We start from the raw sequence: 24715 nt of genomic DNA on the forward strand, positions 1-24715 counted from the left end.
ATGGGAAAATATAGTGGTGGAAAACTACATAGAAAATAATAGAGTTTCCTTCATAGTCACTATAGAGGCACTTATGAAGCAATGTGAGGAAAAAGACTAGAGAAATTTTTAGCAAATGTATATGATCTTTACTTTCTGAAATTTAAGAAATGATTAAATCTATATGAAATTATGAAAATTTGGCATACATATATTGAATCCAACTACATAAAGTTGGAAAGATGGTCTAAAGATTTTAACATATTAAGCAAACCTAAGGAAACAACTCATATATGGTTCAAACTTTAGAATATCCCTACCCACATGTATAATGTAGAAACTCTTATTCATTTTGCAGATTTATTGGGTAGACCATTATATATGGACTCAATTACTGAAGAAGGAAAACATCTTTTATTTTCTAGAATTAGCATTGAGGTGCATTCTCGAACACATTGCTAGTTAAAATGACAATGGTTAACAAGAAAGAAAAATCCACTGGCATGGTAATCACTTATTAGTGGAAGTCACACATGTGTTCATTTTGCAATACTTTCCAACATGTCAGTAAGAAATGTGCTCAAGCTAAGGAAGAAGAGAAAAAAATACTGAAAGACAAGAAGAAAAAAATGCAGGAAAATAAAACAGAGGAGTCTAACATCAAAGAGAAAAATACGGAGGAAGAGTAGGAAGTTGAAGCCAATGAGGACTCTGAAGAGGAAGAAAGCAATGTGATTGAAGAAAAGAGGGTAAAAAAAACTTTGATTAAGAAGAGGATAAAATATAATAAAACAAAGATTGAGGAAGAAGAATAAAGTTGATTCTCAAACAAGTCAAGCTGTAGTAGAGGAAACTAGAAAGAAAGATACTCAGACTAATCAAGTTAAAGTAGAAGATATCAAAGCTGATGTAGAGGATACCACAACTGATACTGAAGGAAACAAAGACAAGAATCCTGAAAAAGAACTATTTCTATCAGATTAACACGGATTCGTACAAATAAATATTACACAATGGAAATAAGCAAGTTCATCATCTTCTTCAATTCACTCTCCTTACATCACAAAAGGAATGGGAAGGGGAAGAATGTTCTATGAAGCAACAAGTTTATATGGAAATAAGCACCCTGATTAGGTTAGTTAGGATCTGTTTTTGATTATATTATTTTCGGTTATAATCTCTAGGGTCTTTAGGGTCTTTTGATTGTCATCCTTTAATCATAGCTGAGATTTGTCTAACTTTGATTACTAACCATCCCACTTTTGAAGTTTATATTTAATTGGGCTAGCAATTAAGTTTGTATTGATGAGTTTGAAATTTTTTGAAAATATATTCTAAGTATAAATTTTTAACTTACTACAAGTTTTATTGTGAATAGATTATGAACGATTATTTTTAATAGGCATAGCACCTACGTTTTGCACTGATGAGTTTAAAAATAACTAACAAGTAAAAATTTCAATAAATTAATGCAAATTCTATTTCGAATATTTCAAAAGATATATTTAAATACTAGTGTAATATATTTTGCAATGATACACTATTATAGTAATGCAGATCTAGTTGCTAAGAAATTATTTATTTGTATTACTGCAATATATAGTACAAATATAAATAACAAAACCATCACATTTATTTCATATTTATATTTACAACTATAAGAGCCCTATATGTATATTATTTAATACAATAGTTAATGAAAATATAAGTTATTACTAAATAATAGACAAACATTGAAACTTAATTTTATTTGCGAGAATATTTGTATTGTCCTTCGTTTTATGTATTACTATATTAGTTGCAGCCTTATATTTATAAAGTTTTCGAAAAATATTACATTATTACATTTTTTTCATTTTTAGTGATACAATTTGTAATTTATATTTTCCGGATTTTATCTTACATAAAAATACATTGTTATTGTAATAATTGATGTTCGTAGTCTTTGCAATGGTGAGTTGATTTGTTATAATGTCAAATGCAGTTTTTAAAATCTAACATTAATAAATTATTTGCTCCTCAAAATTTTGGCAGTTTTTATTATTGTTATTATTGTATCAATTAGGGATTACATTAATCATTGAATTGACTGGCGTATTGTAAACATTTTGTGAAAATTATGGTAGATATAAAGTTTGTATACATTTTGTGAAAATTATGTGCGTATTCTTTTATATAATTAATGTTTAATGTTAAATGACATATTATCAGTGTTGGCCCCGAGTTTTGGGTTGCTCCTAGTTTTGGGTTGCTCCAATCTAAAAAACGTTAATTTTCACAATTAAAATAATAATTTTAAATTTTTTTTTGTGAGATTAGAACTCATAACCAGATAAAAAAATTTTATTTACCTCATAAATCATTAGGCTATATCTATTTATATTTAAAAAAAATACTAAAAATATCTTCTTTAATTTAATAGATGAATTCCACCTAAATTGTAGAATTGGTTTTTTCAGAAAAACTAGGGTGGTTTAATTTTGTTTTTGTAGCAATTAAATTAAACAAATAATATTAAAATTGATATATATATATATATAATTATAAATAAGCTATTTTATTTGTATAATTCTTTTTATTATTTTTAATTTATTGTGGTAAACATATTTTATTTAAAAAAAATATAAATTATATATTATTATTATTATTATTATTATTAAAATAAATATTTCGGGAAGGAATTCAAATAATGTAATAAAAGGGAATGACATGAGAATATAATATAGTTTCTTTTTCTTTTCACTTTTCCTCTCTCTCCAAATTATCTTTTCTTTCACTCTTATTATTATTATATTATTATTATATTATTATTAAATATACAATTAATATAAAATAATAATAAATAAATATATTAAAAAAAAATTAATTTAAACTACACATTAATCTGAATACCTCAATTCTATGAGGCAAGACTCGTTTAAATGAAGTATTTTATGTTATTAAAAAAGTTTTAATTACAGAATTAAATATATTAATTAATTTTTTTAAATTATATTTTTTTAATTTATTTTAATTTTTAAAACCATCATTAAATATTTAAATTATAATAACTCAAATAAAATAAAATAAAAAATTAACACCAAATCGTGACTCAAATATAAAGATATTTATTTAAGATGTATAGTTTAAATCAATCAATATGATTTATTTGTTGTTAGTTTTGACATAAATTTAAAGTTAGTTTTCTCATAAAATTTTGATTATAGAATTAAAATGTAATTGGAATAATAATATATTTGAAATCTGTATGTCAAAATAATTTTATGTATAATTTACTTTCCTTATTTTTTTAACTTTCAGACAAAAAAAAAAAAAAAGACTTTTCAGCCTCTATTATTAAAAAAGTGAAAAAAAAAACTCAATCAAATAAGAAATTAATATATTCATATTTATTTCTAATTTTGTTAACCTCAAAAAAAAAAATTAATTAACAAAAAAATATATAATAATAATAAAAAATAATAAAAAAAAAAACCTGACTTTTATTGTCAAAAAAAAATAAATAAAACTCAATTAATAAGAAAGATCAAAAATTATTGAAAAAAAATATGAAGTTTATTTATGCTGAAAGTGGAAATAATGGCTCATATTAGTTTTTTATATTCAAATATATATATATAGATAGATTATTAATTATTCTTGTTTCTTCCTCTCAAATAAATTTGAAAAAATATATTTTTTGGAATTTTATTAACATGGAAATAAGAAATAAAATAAATATCTAATATATATATTCATATGAGATATAAAATAAGGAAATATATGGAAGTTGATATTTAAATATATTATATTTATATTCACATAATATTATTTATTTAATTACTTACTTACATAAATATACCTTAAAAATTAGATTGATAGAATAAATTTATAATTTTCCATTTGTGTTAAATCTCTTATATATAAAAAAAACAATAAAATAAAATAAATTAAACCCATCAAACTTATCAAATCCATCCTATTGAACCAAGTTTTGATCTAGTTTATATTATTTTTTTTAAATAAATATATTAAGTAATAGTTATCCCTTTAAGGTTTTGGTTGTAAATAATAAAAATAAAATAATAATAATAGTTTATATTTATTTGTTCATTTTTTTGGTAATAAAAGATTAATGTTTCTTTTTCCAAATAAAATAAAATAAAATTTAAGACAAAATAAAATCAGACCAAACCCTAATTTTAAGATATTTTGTAATATATATATATATATATATATATATATATATATATATATATATATTACATAGTGTGGTTTATTTTATATTCGTCTTTCTCATCCTCTCTGTATCATTGTTTTGTAAGAATCATCGATCACCGATCGCCGCAGAAATGTCGAACTTCAAAAAGATTGTGTTGAAAAGTTCCGATGATCAAACATTCGAGATGGATGAAATCGTTGCACATCAATCGCAAACGCTGCGGCACATGATCGAAGATAGTTGCGCCGATACCGTCATTCCTGTTCCCAATATCACCGGCAAGATTATGGCCAAGGTTATTGAGTATTGTAATCGACACGCCGAAACACCCAAATCCGAAGAAAAGACTTTTGATGAAGAACTCAAGAAATTTGATGAAGATTTCGTTCAAGTCGATCAGGGCATTCTCTTTGATCTTATTCTGGTTTGATTTTTTTTTTTATTATTAAAGCTTCATTCTTGTTTTGTTAAATTATTATTTGATGTTTTAGAAGGTTTCTGAATGAATTTTGGATTTGTAGGCTGCAAATTACTTGGAGATAAAAACCCTACTGGATTTAACATGTGAGGCTGTGGCAGAGATGATTAAGGGAAAGACTCCTGAAGAGATTCGTATGACTTTTAATATCAAGAATGATTTTACTCCAGAGGAAGAAGAAGAAGTTCGAAAGGAGAATGCTTGGGCTTTTGAGTAATCTTTAGATATAAGAATGATTGTAATTATTATACTATGCATCCAAGATATTAAGTTTCTCTGCTTAATTTTCTGTCTTTTCTTTTTGGAACATTGTTTGGTTTCTTCAATAATCCAAGTTAAATCTTGTTGTTATCTTTCAATTAGTTATATCTATGCTTATTTTTCTTCTTTATATAATCAAGTTGTTGGTATACACTGAAATCTATGCAATAAAAGAAAAACTAAGCATTTGATATGTATGATATAAAGTGGTGTAAAATAGTTGATGTTGAAAAATGATTCATTGATCCATTCAATAACAACAACTGGTGTAAAATGTTTGTGAAAACACATCAAATTAACAAAAAAAGATAAAATAATGAACAATTATTTCATTTCTTAAAACACTCCTCCAGCATCATTAGTTGGTCCACATTTTGAATACATGTCAATTAGAGGCACTGCCCATTTTGATAGTAACTAACAGATCGGTCTTGATAATCTGAGTTTGCACCTGTTGAGTGATCACAAACAATGATAAAACAGAAATTGTGTTACTTGATCAATTAAATATATATATATATATATATATATATATATATATATATATATATATATATATATATATATATATATATAATAGTAACAAGATATATAGTTTGAGAAGGAATAGTGGTTTCTCTTCTTGCCAATCTGCATGCATGTGGAGAAACAAAGTTTATGATCCCTAAAATATGTTAAGCAAGCAAGGAGAAGCTATAATGTTAATTTCCCCCCAAAAAGAAAAACAGTGATATATAATTTGAGATGGAATAGTGTTACTTTTTCATCTCAAGAATGCTTTTAAATATATACAGGCCGGTTTCTCTTCTTGACAATCTGCATGCATGCCGAGAAACAAAGTTTATGATCCGCAAAACATGTTAAGCAAGCAAGCAAGGAGAAGCTATAATGTTAATTTCCCCCATAAAAAAAAAACAGTGATATAATGAATCAGGTACGTACCCTTTGGAAAGAGATCGACAATTAATAATGTGTTGTAAATTAAGCAGTCCAGGAATTAGTTCTTCTTTCTTCTTATTCTTTTCCATTTTCTCACCCCTAGTCTCTTTACAACTGGTTCTTCTTCTTCTTCTTCTGGTTTCTGTGTATACAAATTAATAATAATGTAGTAATTTAAGTTAATTATAAGAAAGAAATACAACACAAAATAAATAAATGAGATAGAGTTGGAGTTGGAGAGAGTACGTACCTGGATAAATAAATGATGATTCAATGCTTTGTTCATTGCATCTTCTGATTCATCTATGTTCTTAATTAGTCTCTCTTCATCATCTGCTGTCTTCATCTTCATCTTCATTCTCTTTCGTCTCTCTAGATCTTCTTCTTCTTGTTGTGTCTAGAAATTAATAATAATGTGGTAAACTTAACTTAATTATAAAAGCTTAATTAATTTACAAGTAAGACAAAATAAATGAGAGTGAATTGATGAGTACCTTCATGAGTAATTCCCGCCACAATGCTTTCATTACATTTTCATTTTCTTTACTATGTTCTCTAGTCTCTCTTCATCATCTTCATTCTCTTTCGTTTTTCTAGATATTCTTCATATTCATCTTCTCCATTCTCTTTCCTCTCTGTGTATACAAATTAATAATAATGTAGTCAATTTAACTTAATTATAAAAGCTTAATTTATTAGATAAATAACTTATAAATGAGAGAGAGAGTGGGAGAGAGTACCTTGATAAAAAAAGATGACGCAATGCATCGTTAACGTCACCTTTCCAAGTATTATATACATTTCTATCATCATATTCGAATTTCTTCAGCATTGGAGAATCCAAATAGCCGGGAGAGAGTGCCTCTAGCTTCGGACATCTGAACACTTCTATACAATATAGTGATGGCAACTCCCAAGTATAAGCAACATCACTAAAGCTCCTCAAACCTGATAGATTCCAAAGTAACAATCGTCGAAGGAGTGGAAAGAAATGACGACTATTTCCGTCGACAGAATTATTACTTCCTCTTTCAGTTCTATCATCCTCAATATTCTTCATCACCACTTCCATCATTCCACAATCATTGATATGTATCCACCGAAGGTTCTCGACAGCGACTCTACCTATATTCTCCGAAAACAAATATCTCAATTTCCCACATCCACCAACTCTCAGGTCTGTCATGTTTTGAAATAAAAGCACTCCTCCTAGTCCTGGCTGCTCGTTGATTTCATACACATGTATTAAATTGCTTAATCTATGCAACTCCAAGCGATGTAATACGGGAAATGTCTTATGATGATGATGTCCTTCTCCTTCTTTCCATCCTACTATATAATTTATCTTTGACAATCCCTCTATCACCAACTCATCTAAGCAAGGAAACCAGACCTGCATGCATACAAAATCAAACACACGGTATTTACAATTTAACTTGTACAACACTAATACTATTTTAACTTGGAATCAAAACTAAGAAGAAAAAAAATATATTAATTACAGACAAAGTTACCTCATCATCATCGAGATGAAAGAGTGCATTTTGATTTTTGCAATTGTTGTCCATATTGTTGTTCATCACTCCAACAAAACTCAAGAGTTCCTCTAAATCATAAAGCTCCAATCTCTTCAAATTAGGGAATAATAATAATATGGGTTGTTGAATTTTCCTTCCATGGCCTTCCTCGATATCATCATGATCATGATGTCCTCTTAATTGTTCACGTTTCCTTCCTATTATATAATTTATCTTTGACAATTTCTTTATTTGCAAATCTTCTAAGCAGGGAAACGAGACCTGTTATACAAAATCAAACACATCCATTTACATTTGCTTGCAAATTTTAGATAGATATAATTAATTAGTCATATATTCTTAGAATAAAAATATCTCAAATTTTTCACAAAGAGTATGTCAAGTTTTGATAAAATCACTCCTACGTACTTTATTTCTTCTTCAATATCATTATGTCTTATAAGTCTTAGTCTCCATCTGTCTTTCCATTCTATTGTATATATATAATTTATCACCCAAATAATACACATTTCATCTAATTCTTAGCTATTCCTCATTAACTATATACACAAATATATTTTTTTAATTATTACCTGATAATCATCTTGATAAAATAGTGCACTTTGCGACTTTTCCTCTTTGTCACCCAAATTGCTGACGTCGATGACAAAACTCGCGAGTTCGACTAAGGATTCAAGTTCCAATGTTGACAAATTAGGGAATTCAATTGATTTTCTCTGTTGCTCTTCTGCCCCCGTTGTTACTCCTACTACTCCTTTCAACTTTGTACAATTTTTAATGATTAAATTTCTAAGATGAGAAATAACCAAGCTATCAAAGAAGTCAACATATTGAAAGTCATCACAACTATCAATTTTCAACTTTTGCAGTGATGGTAGCAAGATGTTGCACAATGTTTTAATATTTGGAATAGATTTCATACTCAGCACCTCCACGCAAGGTATTTCCAACTACAAAATAATAAATATAATTAAAAACAATTCACAATAATAGAACATGTATTTTTTTTTGCTTGATTTAACCCATTGATCATTTTTTATAACTAAAAGTTGTGTAGTAATCATACCTTGGTTGGGAAGATAAATTGCTTCAATCCTTCTAGCTCCAATATTTTCAGTTTATGGAAATGAATCTCGTTTATTCTTTTATAAAAACATTCTAGACTAGGCAAGTAACGAAGCTCAAGAGTTTCCAAAGTATTGAACTCAATTTTATTGAGTTGTTCTATCTTATCGCTAGAGCTAACAACTTCTTCCAGCATTTTACAATCTCCGAGAACAAGAGCTTGAAGATTTGTGAGATTCCTTGATATTGATGTAGAACATAAGTGTGTCATTTCATTGCATTCATATAGTTCAATACGCCGCAAACAACGCCCAAATTCAGAAGTCTGCATAGATGACGTTGACTGTGGAAAAAGAGATCTACATTGTTTAAGCACAATATTCTTCAATGATAGGAATTTGTTTGTACTCATCTTCTCCCAAATGCCAGAATCAGCGCATATATATAAATCAGTTATGTCCTTTTCTAGTAAGAAACCAAATTCAGGTAAGAAACTGCTATTATCTTTAATATTTTCCAATATCAGTAGTCTTTTTCCATTTTCAATCCCAATATTTCTTAGAACTTTTCCTATTCTTATCTTGAATTGTTTTAACAAAGTTGAAGAAGAAAATAGTCTAACACCTTTTGGAACTTGTTCAATGTTGGATACATCCAATTCCAATCTCCACAATTTGTGTAAGCAATTTAACTCATGAAGTCCGGCTGCATTTCTGTCTTCACTATTCACGTCTTCTTTTTGTAGCTTCCAATCTTTAAAACTCCCCCACATGTACAATTCTTGTAGATTAGTAAGGCTCCCAAGAATACCATTTCTTATGAAACACTCACACAAAGTCAAATCCAACACTCTTAAGTTTATTAACTCACTTATTTCGTGTGGCAAAACTTTTATGAATGATTTTTTAAGAGAAAAGATCTCCAAACGCTTAATATGTCCAATGAAAATCATATCTAAATACAATCTCTCTAAGGATAACATCTTCAACTTTGAAGAAAATAATGGAAACTCATTAATCCCGTTGGAATGACCGACTATATCTAGAACTTTGAGATTATCCGCCTCTTTAAAAAAATTTTCTGATATCTTAATATGTGTTTCGTAAGAACTTGAACTATGTTCCAACCGTAGTAGTTCCATTTTTGAGCCTCCTTGAAATTCCATCTTATCAAGGACTTCTAGACCATTCTTCCATAACTGTAAAGAAATAAAACGGTGTTCTTGTTTTCCAATTGAAATTCCCAAGTCCCTCACCACATCATGTATCTTCACCACACGATTTCCTTCATCGTCGGCTTTACCCTTTATCAGCAAACTTTTTATTATTAAGTCGTCAACGATAGTGTGCACGCCAACACTTATTTCTTCTGTGTCCGTCGTATTTTCAAAGAGTTGCAAACCCACCGCATAACGGTACAACGTCTCAACAGGAATATATGCGTCTTCTCGGAATAAGCAGCATATTAAGAACATGAACTTTTCATTGGGTTTTTCTAAAAAGTCATAACTCGCCTTCAAGACCTCATGCACCACACGATCCTGTTCGTTGTGTTTAATCAACCGATTTAGCATATGAACCCATTGATGTGTGGCTTTATTTATGAGAGCACCTCCTGCTGTGTTAAGCGCAAGGGGAAGTCCTTTACATTTATCAACAATTTCCCTCGCTATTTTATCCTTCTGACGGAAATCATCGTCATCACTAGACAGTTTGACTTTTGTTTTAAACAAATTCAAGGCTTCTTCATCTAATAATATTTCAAGAGAGAAGATTTCATGAGACAGATCTGACCATAAATTTTCGTATCTAGATGTGTAAATGATTTTACAGAAACACCCAACATCTGATTTTGTAAACGGAAAACCAAAATCATTTAAATCAAACTTATCCCAAACATCATCCAACAATACGACAACTTTCTTGTTACTGAAAGCGTCTTGTAAACGGTTTGCTCTTAAAGAATTACCCACTACATCCTTAAGCGTAAACCCTAACATCTGTGCGACTTGTTCTTGGATATCATGGAAATTGGGACTATTCGAAATTGGGACTTCAATTGGAAATAAATGCTTATGATAGTGGCTTACCTCTTGGAGGACTTGTTTGGCGAGAGTGGTCTTTCCAACTCCTCCCATTCCGCATATCCCTACTAACATTGTTTCTTCGTCCAGTAACTTCTCAACGATGTCTTCTTTAATCTTTGTTCGACTCTCAAAATCCAAATCATCGCTATTGTACTTTCTCCAGCAGCTTCTGGGCTGCACGGGCAAGTCATAACCTTCGCTCGGCAGCTCACCACCACGTCTAAGAAGCTCGACGAGAAGGAGAGATAACTTCTTACCTTTCCTGCCCAATGAAAAGCGCAAGCTTATATTAGAACACCATTTGATGGAGAAACACCCCTTTTGAACCTCGGCCTTCTCTTTGATAAGACTCTCCGCTTCTTCAATTTTTCCTTTTGCATCCCCAATCCATAACTGGACGCTATCACCCAGAGTTTTTCCCTCGTACTTTTTTGCATCTTGCCTTCCTTGTACATCGTTGCTGGTTGCTTTTAGTTGGGTTAGTTGAGTTTCGAGCTCTTGAAAGTTACTGCTGAAGCAGAATAGATAACCAAGTTCTCGTTGAATTGGCTCAATCAGCAGCAACTCTGCGATCTTTCCTAGTACACTCACACCAATCTCTTCTGCCATTTGTATGCCTTGTTCTCTCTCTCACTATCTGTGTGTTCTTCTTTCTTAACGCAAAAAATACAGAAAACAAATGATATTGAAAATTAATATAATGGAGTTCACAGAAATCAATTGTGAGAAATCAATATTAATTATTTATGCATTGAAGAGGATCAATTATTGTATCTTTTTCCTTTGTAGGGCCTTGTAAATGAATTATTGGTCGTAAAAAGTATATAAATGCCCAATCAAATTATCAGTTCATGAATCAGTTCAAGTTTTAATTATTTAATTTTTGTAAATAGTTATTTATTTTGTTTGTGTTGTTCGTTGTCTTATTTATTTATTTATTTTTGTAAAAAGTTATTTTTCTTTAAAATACAATCAATACATAATATGAAAGAAAATGTAAAAGAAGCAAGAGAAATTATGCCCCAAGCAGTAATATGTTCAATCATGTTAACCTACACTTCCAAATTAAGACATGAATATTGAATATTTAATTATTTAAATATTTGGAGATAAAAAAATTAAATTTATTAAATAAAAATATCTAAACTTTATGTAGTTAATATTCAAAATGGTTTGATAATATCTATAAAAAATAATTCAAGAATATAATACTTTTATATATTAATTATAATATTTATTAAACTCAGCATATTTAATTATATAATTTGATATATTAAATAAAAAATAATTAAAATAAATACTAATATTTCTTTTAACTTTTATATTAAATTATTAATTTATAATTTATTAATATATATATATATATATAAAAGAGAATTACTATATATACTGGAGAGAAAATAAGCCTATTTTTTTTATTTAGTTTATATCTAATCATATTTTCATGATCTTGTAGACTATGTTTCAAATTATTTTTTTATTATTGAAAATGTAATGAATTATGATAAAAAAAAATTAAGAAGGATGTTTGTTATGAAAGTAAATAGAAAAAAAATATGAAATACATAATATATTTAATCTTAATTTTATTAAGGACTAATTTGATTTAGTTTATTCTCAGTTTAAACTTATGTACGTTAGATTCAACTTATAAGTTAAGCTTATTTATTTTATAATATTATTTAATAAGTAATATTATATATATATTTATTAATTTAATTTTAAATATTAATAAATAATTTAAATTAAAAAATAGTATGTATTTAAAAATAAATTATATTAGTATATTAATTTTTATAAAATTTTGTTAATATATAATTTTAAATATTAATAAATGACTTTAATTAAAAAATAATATATTTTAAAATAAATTATATGAATAAAGAAAATAATTTATTATTATTATATATATTTTTCACCTTTCAACTCTCTTTCTTTTCAATTGCCAATTCATTTTAATTCATTTTTGGGTTCTCTCACCATTTTCTTCATGTTTGATCTATCTCAATTGTAATAGATACATGAGTTAAATGCTGAATAGTCCTGAAAGGTTTGAATATTAGACTACTTGGTCCCTGAACCAAAATAATAGAACCCGTTACTCCTTGTCGTTCAGAACTGTTAGTCAAAAACTTTTTGACTGTTAAATAATGACCATTTTACCCTTACCTTTTTTAAATTAAAAACAAATTAAATTAAATTAAAACCTAACCTAAATCTAATCTAACCTAACCACAATGCAAACGATCGGGATTTAAAACAAACCAAAGAGATCTCCCGTCGAAGCCAGTCGAACCCCTTCTCCCAAATCGGGATTTGAAGACGAATCCACAGTGCAAGCGATTGACGACGACCTGGGCGACCTCGACTGGGCGACTGAAGCAAAAGAACGATTGGTGTTAATATGAAAGAATGCAAGATCTGTAAGTAATCCAAGCTCGTTCGGTAGATAACCGGCAATGTCACCATGGTTGAGATCGATTCCGGCGATTGTTCTTATGGAAGGTTTGTCTGGAGGCGGTGCACAATATACATCGGTGTATGTACAGACGTTAGATCCAACCCAGTTGGCTGTGAGATTGAGAGGATCTGAGAGAATGGCGAGCTTCAAAGCTTGCAAAGCAATGTATGCATTTCGGAGACGAGGATTTTCGAAGGAGAGAGATGGGTTTACTGGTGTTACATTCTCAGCTTGAACGTAGGTGGTGATGAAGAAAAAGAAGAAGAAGAAAGTAATGGAGTTGGTTTTCTTATCTCAGATAAGACATCCGACGCTCCTACGAACCACCGACGACTGAAGGGCTCCTCTCCGGCGGAGGGGATATTGATTGAAGAAGGTAGCTTTCTTTGTGCGACTGGGCGACTGTGGATTTAGGTTAGGTTAGGTTTTAATTTAATTTAATTTGTTTTTAATTTTAAAAAATGTAAGGGCAAAATGGTCATTATTTAATAATCAAAAGACTTTTGACTAACAGTTTTGGACGGCAGGGACTAACGAGTTCTATTATTTTGGTTCAGGGACCAAGTAGTCTAGTATCCAAACCTTCAGGGACTATTCAACATTTAACTCTAGATACATTTAAAATTAATTGAAGCTAGTTTGATTTCTGAAACTATAATTATAAATAAAAAGAATTATAGTATATTTTTATTTTTATTTTGCTTTTAATTATTTTATATATATTAAGATACGCATATTATAAATAATAAATAAAAATATATTTAAATGTATGTTTTTTTATTATAATAATTTTATATAAATATATAAAAAGATTAAAAATATATGGAATAGATGTAAGGGAATAGATGTGAGAGAATAACTAAAATGATTAGAAGAAGATTAAATAAATGAGAGAGAATGAATAAAATAATTAGAAATGAATAAAATAGATGAGAGTCTTGAGAGATGATGAATAAAAAAATATTTTAAAATGATGAGAGAAAAAAATGTTGAGATTATAACCTTAAACGTACTTTGATGAAGGAACCAATTCCTGTTCTACCCACCTTTCAAACAATTTTTCTCAAATTACCCACCTTTTCATTCATATTCTCAAACGAGAAATGATAAAGCCAACGAATGGCTAGCGAAAGCAAGGCCACGAATCCTACGTGGCCTTGCCAGCTAGGAGAGAGAAAGAAAAAAAAAAAAAAAAAAAAAAATTAAAACGTTTCTGCTCCTCTTTCACCCAATAGGGTTTCATATTTCTGCATTTCTTTCTCTCTCTGAAACGCTTCATTTATTTCTCTTCTCCAGCTCCGGCAGCATTTATTTCTCTTCTCCGGCTGCATTTATTTCTTTTCCACGGCTGCATTTACTTCTCAATGGTATCCTTTTTAAGGATCTTTATTATTTTTTTAATAGATCCAGAGTTTAGATTTTATAGATCTAGGGTTTAGATTTTACAGATCTAGGGTTTTACATTTTACAGATGTATATATGGGATTTAAACGGTTTGAATTTTCAGGATACAGAAGCACCAAACTTGCACAACCCAGTAGATGAAGAACTTAACCTGAACAGATCCACCCCCGTTGAACCCCAAAGGTACCCTGAACAGATCTAGTGGTTTCGGGACAAGAAAGGGTCCTTCCTTGTCCCGAAATGGTTGGTTTCGGGACAAGAAAGGGTCCTTCCTTGTCCCGAAATGTGTGGTGTCTTGTAAGAAAATGCTGTGTTTTGGGTAAAAAAATTTTGTGTTTCGGGACCCGAAATGAGTCGTTTCGGGACAAGAAAGGGTCAAAATCAACCATTTCGGGACAAACATTGTTTTGTTTCGGGACCCGAAATAGGTCGTTTCGGGACAACATGGTGGTTTCGGGACCCGAAAGGTGGTTTCGGGACCCGAAAGGTGGTTTCGGGACCCGAAACGGGTGGTTTCGGGACCCTAAACGGGTGGTTTCGGGACCCTAAACGGGTGGTTTCGGGACCCGAAACTGGTGGTTTCGGGACCCGAAAGGTGGTTTCGGGACCCGAAACGAGTTGTTTCGGGACCCGAAATGGGTGTTTTATGGACTTTTTCTTACGGTTTCACATAATTTTTGCAGTCACATTCCTAGTGTTGGAATGACATTTTCCTCCGAAGAACAACTTCTTGAATTCTACACATCATATGCCCACTTAACGGGATTCGGCATTACCAAATTAGGGAGCAAAAATGTAGGTGGTAAGAGGAAATATTTCAGCGTTGGTTGTGCCAAGAGTTTTATGAAAGAATCGAAGGCAAAAAATAAGTTTCATCAGCCTAGACCAATAACGAAGACAGATTGTAAAGCAAAGATTAATGTTGTTGTTCGAAATGAAGGGGAATATGTGATAACAAGTATTTCTCTTGAGCACAACCATACATTAAGCCCAAAGAGAATACGTCATGTTAGATCCTACAAAGTGATTGACGGAAATGTAAAAAGAAGATTGGATACAAACGATGAAGCTGGAATAACTGTGGCCAAAACATTTCAATCACTTGTAGTTGAAGCTGGAGGGTATGAAAACATGTCTTTCGATGAGAGGACATGTAGAAATTACGTTACAGAAGCACGACGGTTGAGGTTAGGGATTGGGGATGCTGAAGCACTCACTAATTATTTCTTAAGAATGCAAACCAGGAACTCAAACTTCTTCTACCTTATTGATTTGGACGAGGAATCCCGAATTAAAAACGTGTTTTGGGCAGATGGTAGGTGCAGGGCTGCCTTTGAAGATTTTCATGACGTTATCTCTTTCGATACAACCTATTTGACAAATCGCTATGACATGCCTTTCGCTCCGTTTGTTGGTGTTAATCATCATGGTCAATCCATTTTGCTTGGATGTGGATTATTGTCAAGTGAGGATTCAAATTCTTTCACTTGGTTGTTTAGAACTTGGTTGGAATGTATGCATGATAGACCTCCAAATGCCATAATCACAGACCAATGTCGATCCATGGCGATTGCAATTGAGAAGGTATTTCCTAAAACTCATCATCGATTTTGTTTGTGGCATATAATGAAGAAACTTCCTATAAAACTTGGAAGCCATACTGAATATCATCTAATAAAGAAGAGGCTGAAAAACATAGTATACAATTCCATAAATATTCAACAATGTGAAGAGGATTGGAATAGATTAATTGAAGATTATCAGTTGGAAGATAATGTTTGGTTGAAATCTTTGTATTTGGAAAGATCTAAATGGATACCTGTTTATGTCAAAGGACAATTTTGGGCCGGCATGTCAACATCTCAACGGAGTGAAAGTATGAACGCATTCTTTGATGACTACGTGCAGTCCAAAACATCTCTCAAACAATTCGTCGAGCAATATGATAGGGCTCTGTTGCGAAATATCGAGAGAGAAAAGAAATTGGATTTCAAATCTTTTAATTCTTTGATACCAACTGTAAGTGGATTTGCCTTTGAAAGACAATACCAAACCTTCTACACTCCTGATATATTTAGATTGGTTCAAGAAGAAGTTAGAGGTTTGATGTTGTGCGACATCTCAGTCATTGAAGAGGAAGGGTCAGTTAGTATATTTAGAGTTGAGGAAATCATTCTGGGGGTTAATGGAGAACATGTAAGAGATGTTTCTTACAAAGTACATTACACAGAAAATGATTGCAATGTGAAATGTCAATGTCGATTGTTTGAGTTCAGAGGTGTTTTGTGTAGGCATATCATGGCTGTATTGAAAAAAATGAGGGTGAATGAGGTACCAATGCATTATATAATGGACCGGTGGCGTAAAGATATTAAGCGTGGGTATCAAAATATCACCAACATTTATGATTCAGATATGTCTGTTGAAGAAAAAAAACGTCACAATAGTCTAACTCGATTGATGCAAGAGGTTCAACAAGTTGGAGTAAAATCTGAAGTCAGCTGTTCTTTTTGGATGAACGGAATAAAAGGCTTGATGGAACAGTTTCTGTCACTTAATCATGGAAGCCATACTGAAGCATCTAAAGACCAAAGCACAGAAGCATCTCCATCTCCATCTCCATTTCAATCTCCAGCTACATCCATTTTGATACACTCTCCTAACAAAGTTAGAAGTCGAGGACGACCACCAACAAAGAGGAAACAATCCTTAATTGAAAAAATCCCCAAGACTTCGAGATCAAAAAAGAAGAGAAATACGGCCACAACATCTACAGTTTTGGATTCAACACAACAACAACAGCAATGGAATGATCCACTTTCAACTCAATTATCCTTTACATCACTTTTGTCCTCTCAAGTATATGTCGAAGATAATGCGTGTGGGGATAACATTCAACGAAGATAGTATTTATTTGATAATGAAGAGAGTACTTATTTGATAATGTTGTTGTCACTTTGAATATTTTTACTTTTTTATCATATCTTTAACGAAGATAGTACTTATTTGATAATGTTTTTATCCCGAAACCACACGTTTCTTGTCCCGAAACAACTTTTCGGGTCCCGAAATCATCCATTTCGGGTCCCGAAACCATCCATTTCGGGTCCCGAAACCACCTTTCGGGTCCCGAAACCACCTTTCGGGTCCCGAAACCACCTTTCAGGTCCCGAAACCACCTTTCGGGTCCCGAAACCATCCATTTCGGGTCCCGAAACCATCCATTTCGGGTCCCGAAACCATCCATTTCGGGTCCCGAAACCACCTTTCGGGTCCCGAAACAACCAGTTTCGGGTCCCGAAACCATCCATTTCGGGTCCCGAAACCATCCATTTATACTATTTTTGTCCCGAAATGGCATTTTCAACTCATATTATACTTGTTTTATTGTCACGAAATGACATTTTCAACTCATATTATACTATTTTAGTCCCGAAATGGCATTTTCAACTCATATTATACTTGTTTTATTGTCACGAAATGACATTTTCAACTCATATTATACTATTTTTGTCCCGAAATGGCATTTTCAACTCATATTATACTTGTTTCTTGTTTTTTAACTCATACTATAATTGAAGACTATAATTGAAGACTATAATTGAAGACTATAATTGAAGACTAGAAAATAATTGAAGACTATAATTGAAGACTAGAAAATAATTGAATACAAAAAATTTATACTTGGCTTATAATTGGTTGAAACAACCTATATGTATCAGGACAATCTTCTTTTAAAATTTCCACATACTTCATGAAGAGGTTCCTCAGATTTCGGTTCAAACTTGAACGGATGATCATTGCGGTGTATTTGGCTCGCAAAGCTTCAATGATTCCCTTTGCCTAAGAAAATGATAATTCACCGGTTATTTATTAAAGATTTGTGAAACAAATAAAATGTGAAAATATTTAACTTACATTTTTTTGGCTTATAGCACATTCCCAATCTGCATTGCCAATGTAAGTATGAATATGTCTCATGCAGTATATTCCGCAATCCGTTTTATTTGAACTGTCTTGCCAATGTAAATTTAAAACATTGACCGGGAATTGGGCAATTTGGGTTGAGATCTCTTGGTCGATAGTATTGAAGTACTCCACAACGTTTTCAACCTGTTTTACAAAAGAAGTTAATAAACATAAACACTTTAACATACATTATGTGTAAAAAACACTTCAACAATACCAGTTTCCGAACTGTAACATATTTATGTTCCCATTCTATATCTGGGTCCAGTGGTAGATTGTCGAGGACTTCAATTACTTTCTTCGCAATGTTGATGACAACAACATAATAATGACTTTCGTATAAAATTGGGAAAAATATCTGCAAAATTATGACCATGAATCAGATGACATATATGAGCAAGAATAAGTATTTAATATAAGCATATTGAACTTACCAGATTAGTAGTTTTCATGTCTTCGGGTGTTATTTGGAAAATTCTCATTTCTTCAATCAGTCTTTCAATAAAAAGCTCTTTCGTTCTCCAAAAGTCCTGCAAAGACAACATGACAATAAGACAATTGGTTTATACAATAATGAAAGATATAGAGACTTACCGTAAGGACTGTTGAAAAAACGATTTTCGCTTCGGAGCCCATTTTGCAGTGCAGTGTCATAACGTTTGCCCAAGCATCAATAATACCACTTTCAACATGGCATCTACTTTTCATCGATTGAAATTGCTCTATGTTGATATTGGTATTCTCGGATACATACACTACTTCCTTCCTGAAACCACATAAAGAAGAAATGAAGTTAAAAAAAAACAAATTTGGGTCCCGTAACCACCCGTTTCGGGTCCCGAAACCACCCGTTTCGGGTCCCGAAACCATCCATTTCGGGTCCCGAAACCACCTTTCGGGTCCCGAAACCACCCGTTTCGGGTCCCGAAACCACCTTTCGGGTCCCGAAACCACCCGTTTCGGGTCCCGAAACCACCTTTCGGGTCCCGAAACCACCCGTTTCGGGTCCCGAAACCAACCGTTTCGGGTCCCGAAACCACCTTTCGGGACCCTAAATTCAGCCAAACACATAAAGAATATTGACAAAAACAAATGAACTAAGAAAGATTGATTTACCTCGCATCCTCATCAGCTTTATTGTCAAAAACCATTGCCAAAACGATCTCATCCTTGTCACTTAAACGGACAAAATTGAAGAAATTTTTATATCTTTTTCTGTTCTCTTTCAAATATTGACATTGAAGGCGTGGTGGAATTTTCTTGACTTCTTGGGGATTTTTTTTAGGTTTTTTGATGACAAATTTGTTTCCTTTGAACACCGATATAGGAACTTCTTCACCACCCTCTTTTTGAACCTGCAATTCATATCCTGCATCCCGATGAATTTGGGCAGACTCGAAGTTCTTTGGCTTGTCCTGCGTCATATATGGAGATTTAAGGTTTGCTGGAACTTTCATTTGTCGCACGGGATTTTTCCTTCTTTTTCTTGGAGGCACCTCTTTTCCATCGTCATCTGTGTGATTCCCCTCAACATTTTGAGCAGCAGGCTCCTTGTCACCGGCCTCATCAAGACCCACCTCCTTGTCAGCGGCCTCATCAAGACCACCGTCATTTTGAGCAGGCTCCTTGTCACCGGCCTCATCAAGACCCACCTCCTCGTCATCTTTGTCACATTGTGTTTCAGAAGGTGCTTCATCCTTGAAGTATTTATGCATGGCATCCCTGAAAAGTTTATTCTTGTCCATTGCTCTGTAAATGATGTGCATGGCGTTGTCATACAATGGTGTTGCATCCCAGCCTGAACTTAAACATTCCATTTTTCTCATCGCTTTTTCAAGCATCACTGTACATTTCGTAACGCACACCAAATTCTCTGTAAATGTAATTCCGACCTCATCCGGAGCTGTGTTCAGAGGAGGTGACCTATTCCTAGGTTCTGTTGCTGCTGCCGCCGCCTCCTTTGGGGTCTGAGACACCCCATCAATATCACCCTCCTCGTTCTCCTCCTCGTCGTTCTCTCTGAAATCATTATCCTCGTCGTCGCTCTCATCCCACATCCCGGGTAGTGGAATGCGTCCCAGAACGCTTCCACGTCCGAATCCTCCATTATCCAACTCTGTATCCAGCCTAAACTTCAACGTTGTGTCATTCCAACATGACAGTATAGGAAATCGTCGCTCAGTAACTCCTCCCAGTACAGGGTTGCTCACCCTATACACGTAGCATAGCTGAAAACATACATATGTTAAAACTAAATATTTTTGAAAACATGAAAATGAATGAGTGATAACTTACGATAAAGAACGTATGTGGTCCTTGGAAATGTCGTTTTTCATTCTGCTTCACTTTTGCGCATGATTGAACTAATCCTTCAAGTACAAATTTGCACCAATTGAACTTCTTGATATTGTCAACATCTGAAATAGATTTCAGAATTCTATACCTGCAAATGAAAAAAACATATTTGAGGATTATTTAACAATACAAATTTGTTGTCAGGCAATTGAAAATAATACAAATGAGATATACCTGGATAGGTTACCTAGGTGATCACACCAGAGAAAGCAACTGACAACATATAATACGAAGTCTATCTTGAAATTGTTGTCAGCAGCTTTGTTCTCAATGATTTTGATCGGCATAGCAGTCGCTAAAGGAGCGCCATTATCGGGGTTACCCCATCGAGTCCTAAATGCCCTCAACTTGTCATCAATCTCGTTATTCTGATATTCTAAAATATCCAGCTCCCCTCTGGGGAGACCCAATACCATATGAACATCCTCTTCTTCGATTTTCACTTCCTTGCCATTCTCTAGGGTGAATGAACATTTATTGCAGTCAAACTTTCTGACTAGATAACGAGAGATTTCCCCGGGGCATTTTGAAAGCGATAATGAAAGTAGAGCGCCAAAGCCTATTGACTTCACAGCATCTTTTTGTTCCTTAGACAGCATTTGAAGAAGATTGAAAAGGCCACTAGACGATGTCCTAGTTAAAAATAAGTTGTGGGGGGCTGCTTTGGGAGCTGTTGCTCTAGGGGATTTTGGAACTGATTTGGGAGCTGCATTGGGAGCTGTTGCTCTAGGGGATTTGGGAACTGGTTTGGAAGCTGCTTTGGGAGCTGGATTGGGAGCTGATTCTTGGACAATACTTTTACGTTTATTTGCCCTACAACAACAAATGATAAACATTTAAAAGCCATGAAGCAAATAATCACTTAAATGAAGCAATTCGGGTCCCTAAACCACCCGTTTCGGGTCCCGAAACCACCCGTTTCGGGTCCCGAAACCACCTTTCGGGTCCCGAAACCACCCGTTTCGGGTCCCGAAACCACCTTTCGGGTCCTGAAACCATCCGTTTCGGGTCCCGAAACACACTTTCGGGACCCTAAATTCAGCCAAACATTAATTAATCCTACTTTCGGGTCCCGAAACCATCCGTTTCGGGTCCCGAAACACACTTTCGGGACCCTAAATTCAGCCAAACATTAAGTAATCCTACTTTCGGGTCCCGAAACCATCCATTTCGGGTCCCGAAACACACTTTCGGGACCCTAAATTCAGCCAAACTTTAAGTAATCCAACTTTCAGGTCCAGAAACAGCCTATTTCGGGTCCCGAAACCACACTTTCGGGACCCTAAATTCAGCCAAACATGAAGTTATCCCAATTTCGGGACCCATAACAGCCTATTTCGGGTCCCGAAATCACACTTTCGGGACCCTAAATTCAGCCAAACATGAAGTTATCCCACTTTCGGGACCCATAACAGCCTATTTCGGGTCCCTAAATTCAGCAAATACCCAAAAAATTTAGTTTTGGCTAACCATAATACAACCATACACAATTAAATCAGACTTTCGGGTAAAGAAAACTTTGTTTCGAGAACCATAATGCAGCAATACCCTAACCCTAAACTCTGAAACCCTAACCCTAACTGCAAAACCCTGACCCTAACCGCAAAACGCTAACCCTACGATTCTAAAATAGAAGATGTCTTATTTACCTTGTCCTTGGAGATCTTGGGGCCTTGCATGGAGATTTACCTGAAACACCAGCCTGAAAAGAAAATATTTCGAAATGAACACGAAGGCGGACGAATCTGAAACTGAAATATTAAAGAATGAGAAGTGTCTTACCATTTTCGAGCGAGCGAAAGAAGAAAGTAGAAGTCGGGATGCCGGAGTGATAAATCGCCAGAGAAGTCGGGATGCCGGAGTGATAAATCGCCAGATAAGTCGGGATGCCGGATGTGATAAATTAAAAGAAGAAAGAGAGGGAAGAAGAAAGAAGAAAGAGGAGAGAAACGTTTTAATTTTTTTTTTTTTTTTTTTTTTTCTTTCTCTCTCCTAGCTGGCAAGGCCACGTAGGATTCGTGGCCTTGCTTTCGCTAGCCATTCGTTGGCTTTATCATTTCTCTTCTCAAACTACCCACTTTTCTCTCTCTAAATCATTAATCAACCTTTTAATTCCACATCTTTCACATTAAATTCACTAATTAATTTATTTTATAAATACAAATATATATAATTAAAATTAATAATATATATTAGATAAATAATTTATATAAATATTAAAATAACACATATATTTTATTTTTACTTAATTTTATAAATATAATATATAATTAAAAATAAGTATTATAAATTAAATAATACAAATAAATATTATAAACTAAAACAAAAATCATTACTTACACCTTTAATATTATATATTAAAATAAAATATATTATATTATATAAATATTAAAATAACATATATATTACATTAAATATTAAAATAACACATCTATTTTATTTCTACTTAATTTTATAAATATAATATGTATAATTAAAACTAAACCTACTAAATTAAACATCAAAATAAATATTATAAACTAAAATTAAATAAATAACATAAATCTTAAATTAAATAAAATAAACTAAACATTAAAATAAATTACCTAAATCTTAAAATATTTATAAAAGTATTAATTTAAAAAACCTTAAAATTACAATAAATTACAATAAACTTTAAAATATACATGTTATTTTAATATTTATGTAATATATGTATTATTTTAATATTTATATAATATAATATATTTTATTTTATTTTAATAAATAATATAATATTAAAATTTTATGTAATGTAATTTATTTTAGTGTATAATATTTTATTTTAATTTATAATATTTATTTGAATTATATTTATAATGTTTAATTTTAATTATATATATTAAAATATATATATATATATTTGTATTTATAAAATAAAGTAATTAGTGATTAATGATTTAGAGAGAGAAAGGTGGGTAATTTGGGAATGTGAATGAAAAGGTGGTTAGTTTGGGAAAAAATGTTTGAAAGGTGGGTAGGACATTAATTGGTTCTTGATGAATGATATGGAGAGAAAATTGAGTTTAAACGCAAAAATGTGTTTGATTATAATTTTGGGGGTAAACTTATTACAAAGTTAATGTAAATTTATTAAGCAGACGCTTCCTCCGACACTTGATTTATAAACGCTGAATCAAATAAGGCCTAAATTTATATATGCATATGGGTAATTTAATTCAATTTAGAAGGATAAATTTTTTTTTAGAGGAATGTAATTAACTTTTTTTTCTCATTTAAAATAAGTTAAATAATTTATATTTTAGTTTTAACATATTATCTTTAGTATATTAAATTAAGTAATAAATAATCTTATCGTTGAATATTTAAACTTGAAAAGAATTGAACATTTCAATCAAATATTTTTTTTCCATAAAATATGAGAATAAATAATCAACTCCAATAATAAATAAATAAAAAATGAATCAAATTTGACTCTACTTCTAATTTTACTCTTCGCCTCCCATTCTTAATAAGCTGGTACCTTTACTTATAAAATTTGTCAAGAACTTTTTTTTTCATTATTTGGTCTTTTGGTTTTCTTTTCTGAAAAAAAATATTTTTACAAATAAGTTATTTAGATTTTTAAATGATTTAATTATTAAAAAATATATATTTAATATAAATAAATTAGGATATTTAGTTAATAAAATAATTGATTTATATTAAGATGATATTGAAGTGATATAGAGAAATTTTAAAAAAATCAAAATAAATACCAACATCAAACGAGCTCCTAAATCATGATTTGATCTCATCAAAATTTCTGTTCCATTTTGATATTCTAGTTTGTTTGATTTTGAATTATTTGAATAACAATTAAAAATAATCTTATTTAATAAAAAAATAAAATGAATTATTGACTTTATTTGGGTTAAGTTATTAATTTTATTTTGTATTTAAAATTTAAATATTATAAAAATTTGATATATTTATTTATAAATCAAATTATTTAATTTTT

The 24715-nt window shown here is 31.6% G+C and overlaps 2 protein-coding genes across 2 annotated transcripts; one reads left to right on the plus strand and one right to left on the minus strand.

Annotated features, from left to right (window-relative positions):
• The first annotated feature begins 4287 nt into the window (after positions 1-4287).
• On the plus strand, positions 4288-5065 carry LOC124936318 (SKP1-like protein 1B). Its single transcript, XM_047476806.1, has 2 exons — positions 4288-4604; positions 4702-5065. The coding sequence occupies exons 1-2, from the start codon at positions 4311-4313 to the stop codon at positions 4873-4875; spliced, it is 468 nt and encodes a 155-aa protein (XP_047332762.1). The 5' UTR covers positions 4288-4310; the 3' UTR covers positions 4876-5065.
• Positions 5066-6413: 1348 nt separating this feature from the next.
• On the minus strand, positions 6414-11238 carry LOC124935426. The gene is made up of 5 exons (XM_047475860.1): positions 10551-11238; positions 7969-8346; positions 7373-7657; positions 6567-7251; positions 6414-6493 (listed from the first exon to the last, which is right to left on the minus strand). Exons 1-5 carry the CDS (start codon positions 11154-11156, stop codon positions 6414-6416), a joined length of 2034 nt encoding a protein of 677 aa, XP_047331816.1. The 5' UTR covers positions 11157-11238.
• Between the last annotated feature and the right edge of the window lie 13477 nt (positions 11239-24715).

The sequence above is a fragment of the Impatiens glandulifera genome, chromosome 4 (assembly GCF_907164915.1).
Source record: "Impatiens glandulifera chromosome 4, dImpGla2.1, whole genome shotgun sequence".
Taxonomy (NCBI): domain Eukaryota; kingdom Viridiplantae; phylum Streptophyta; class Magnoliopsida; order Ericales; family Balsaminaceae; genus Impatiens; species Impatiens glandulifera.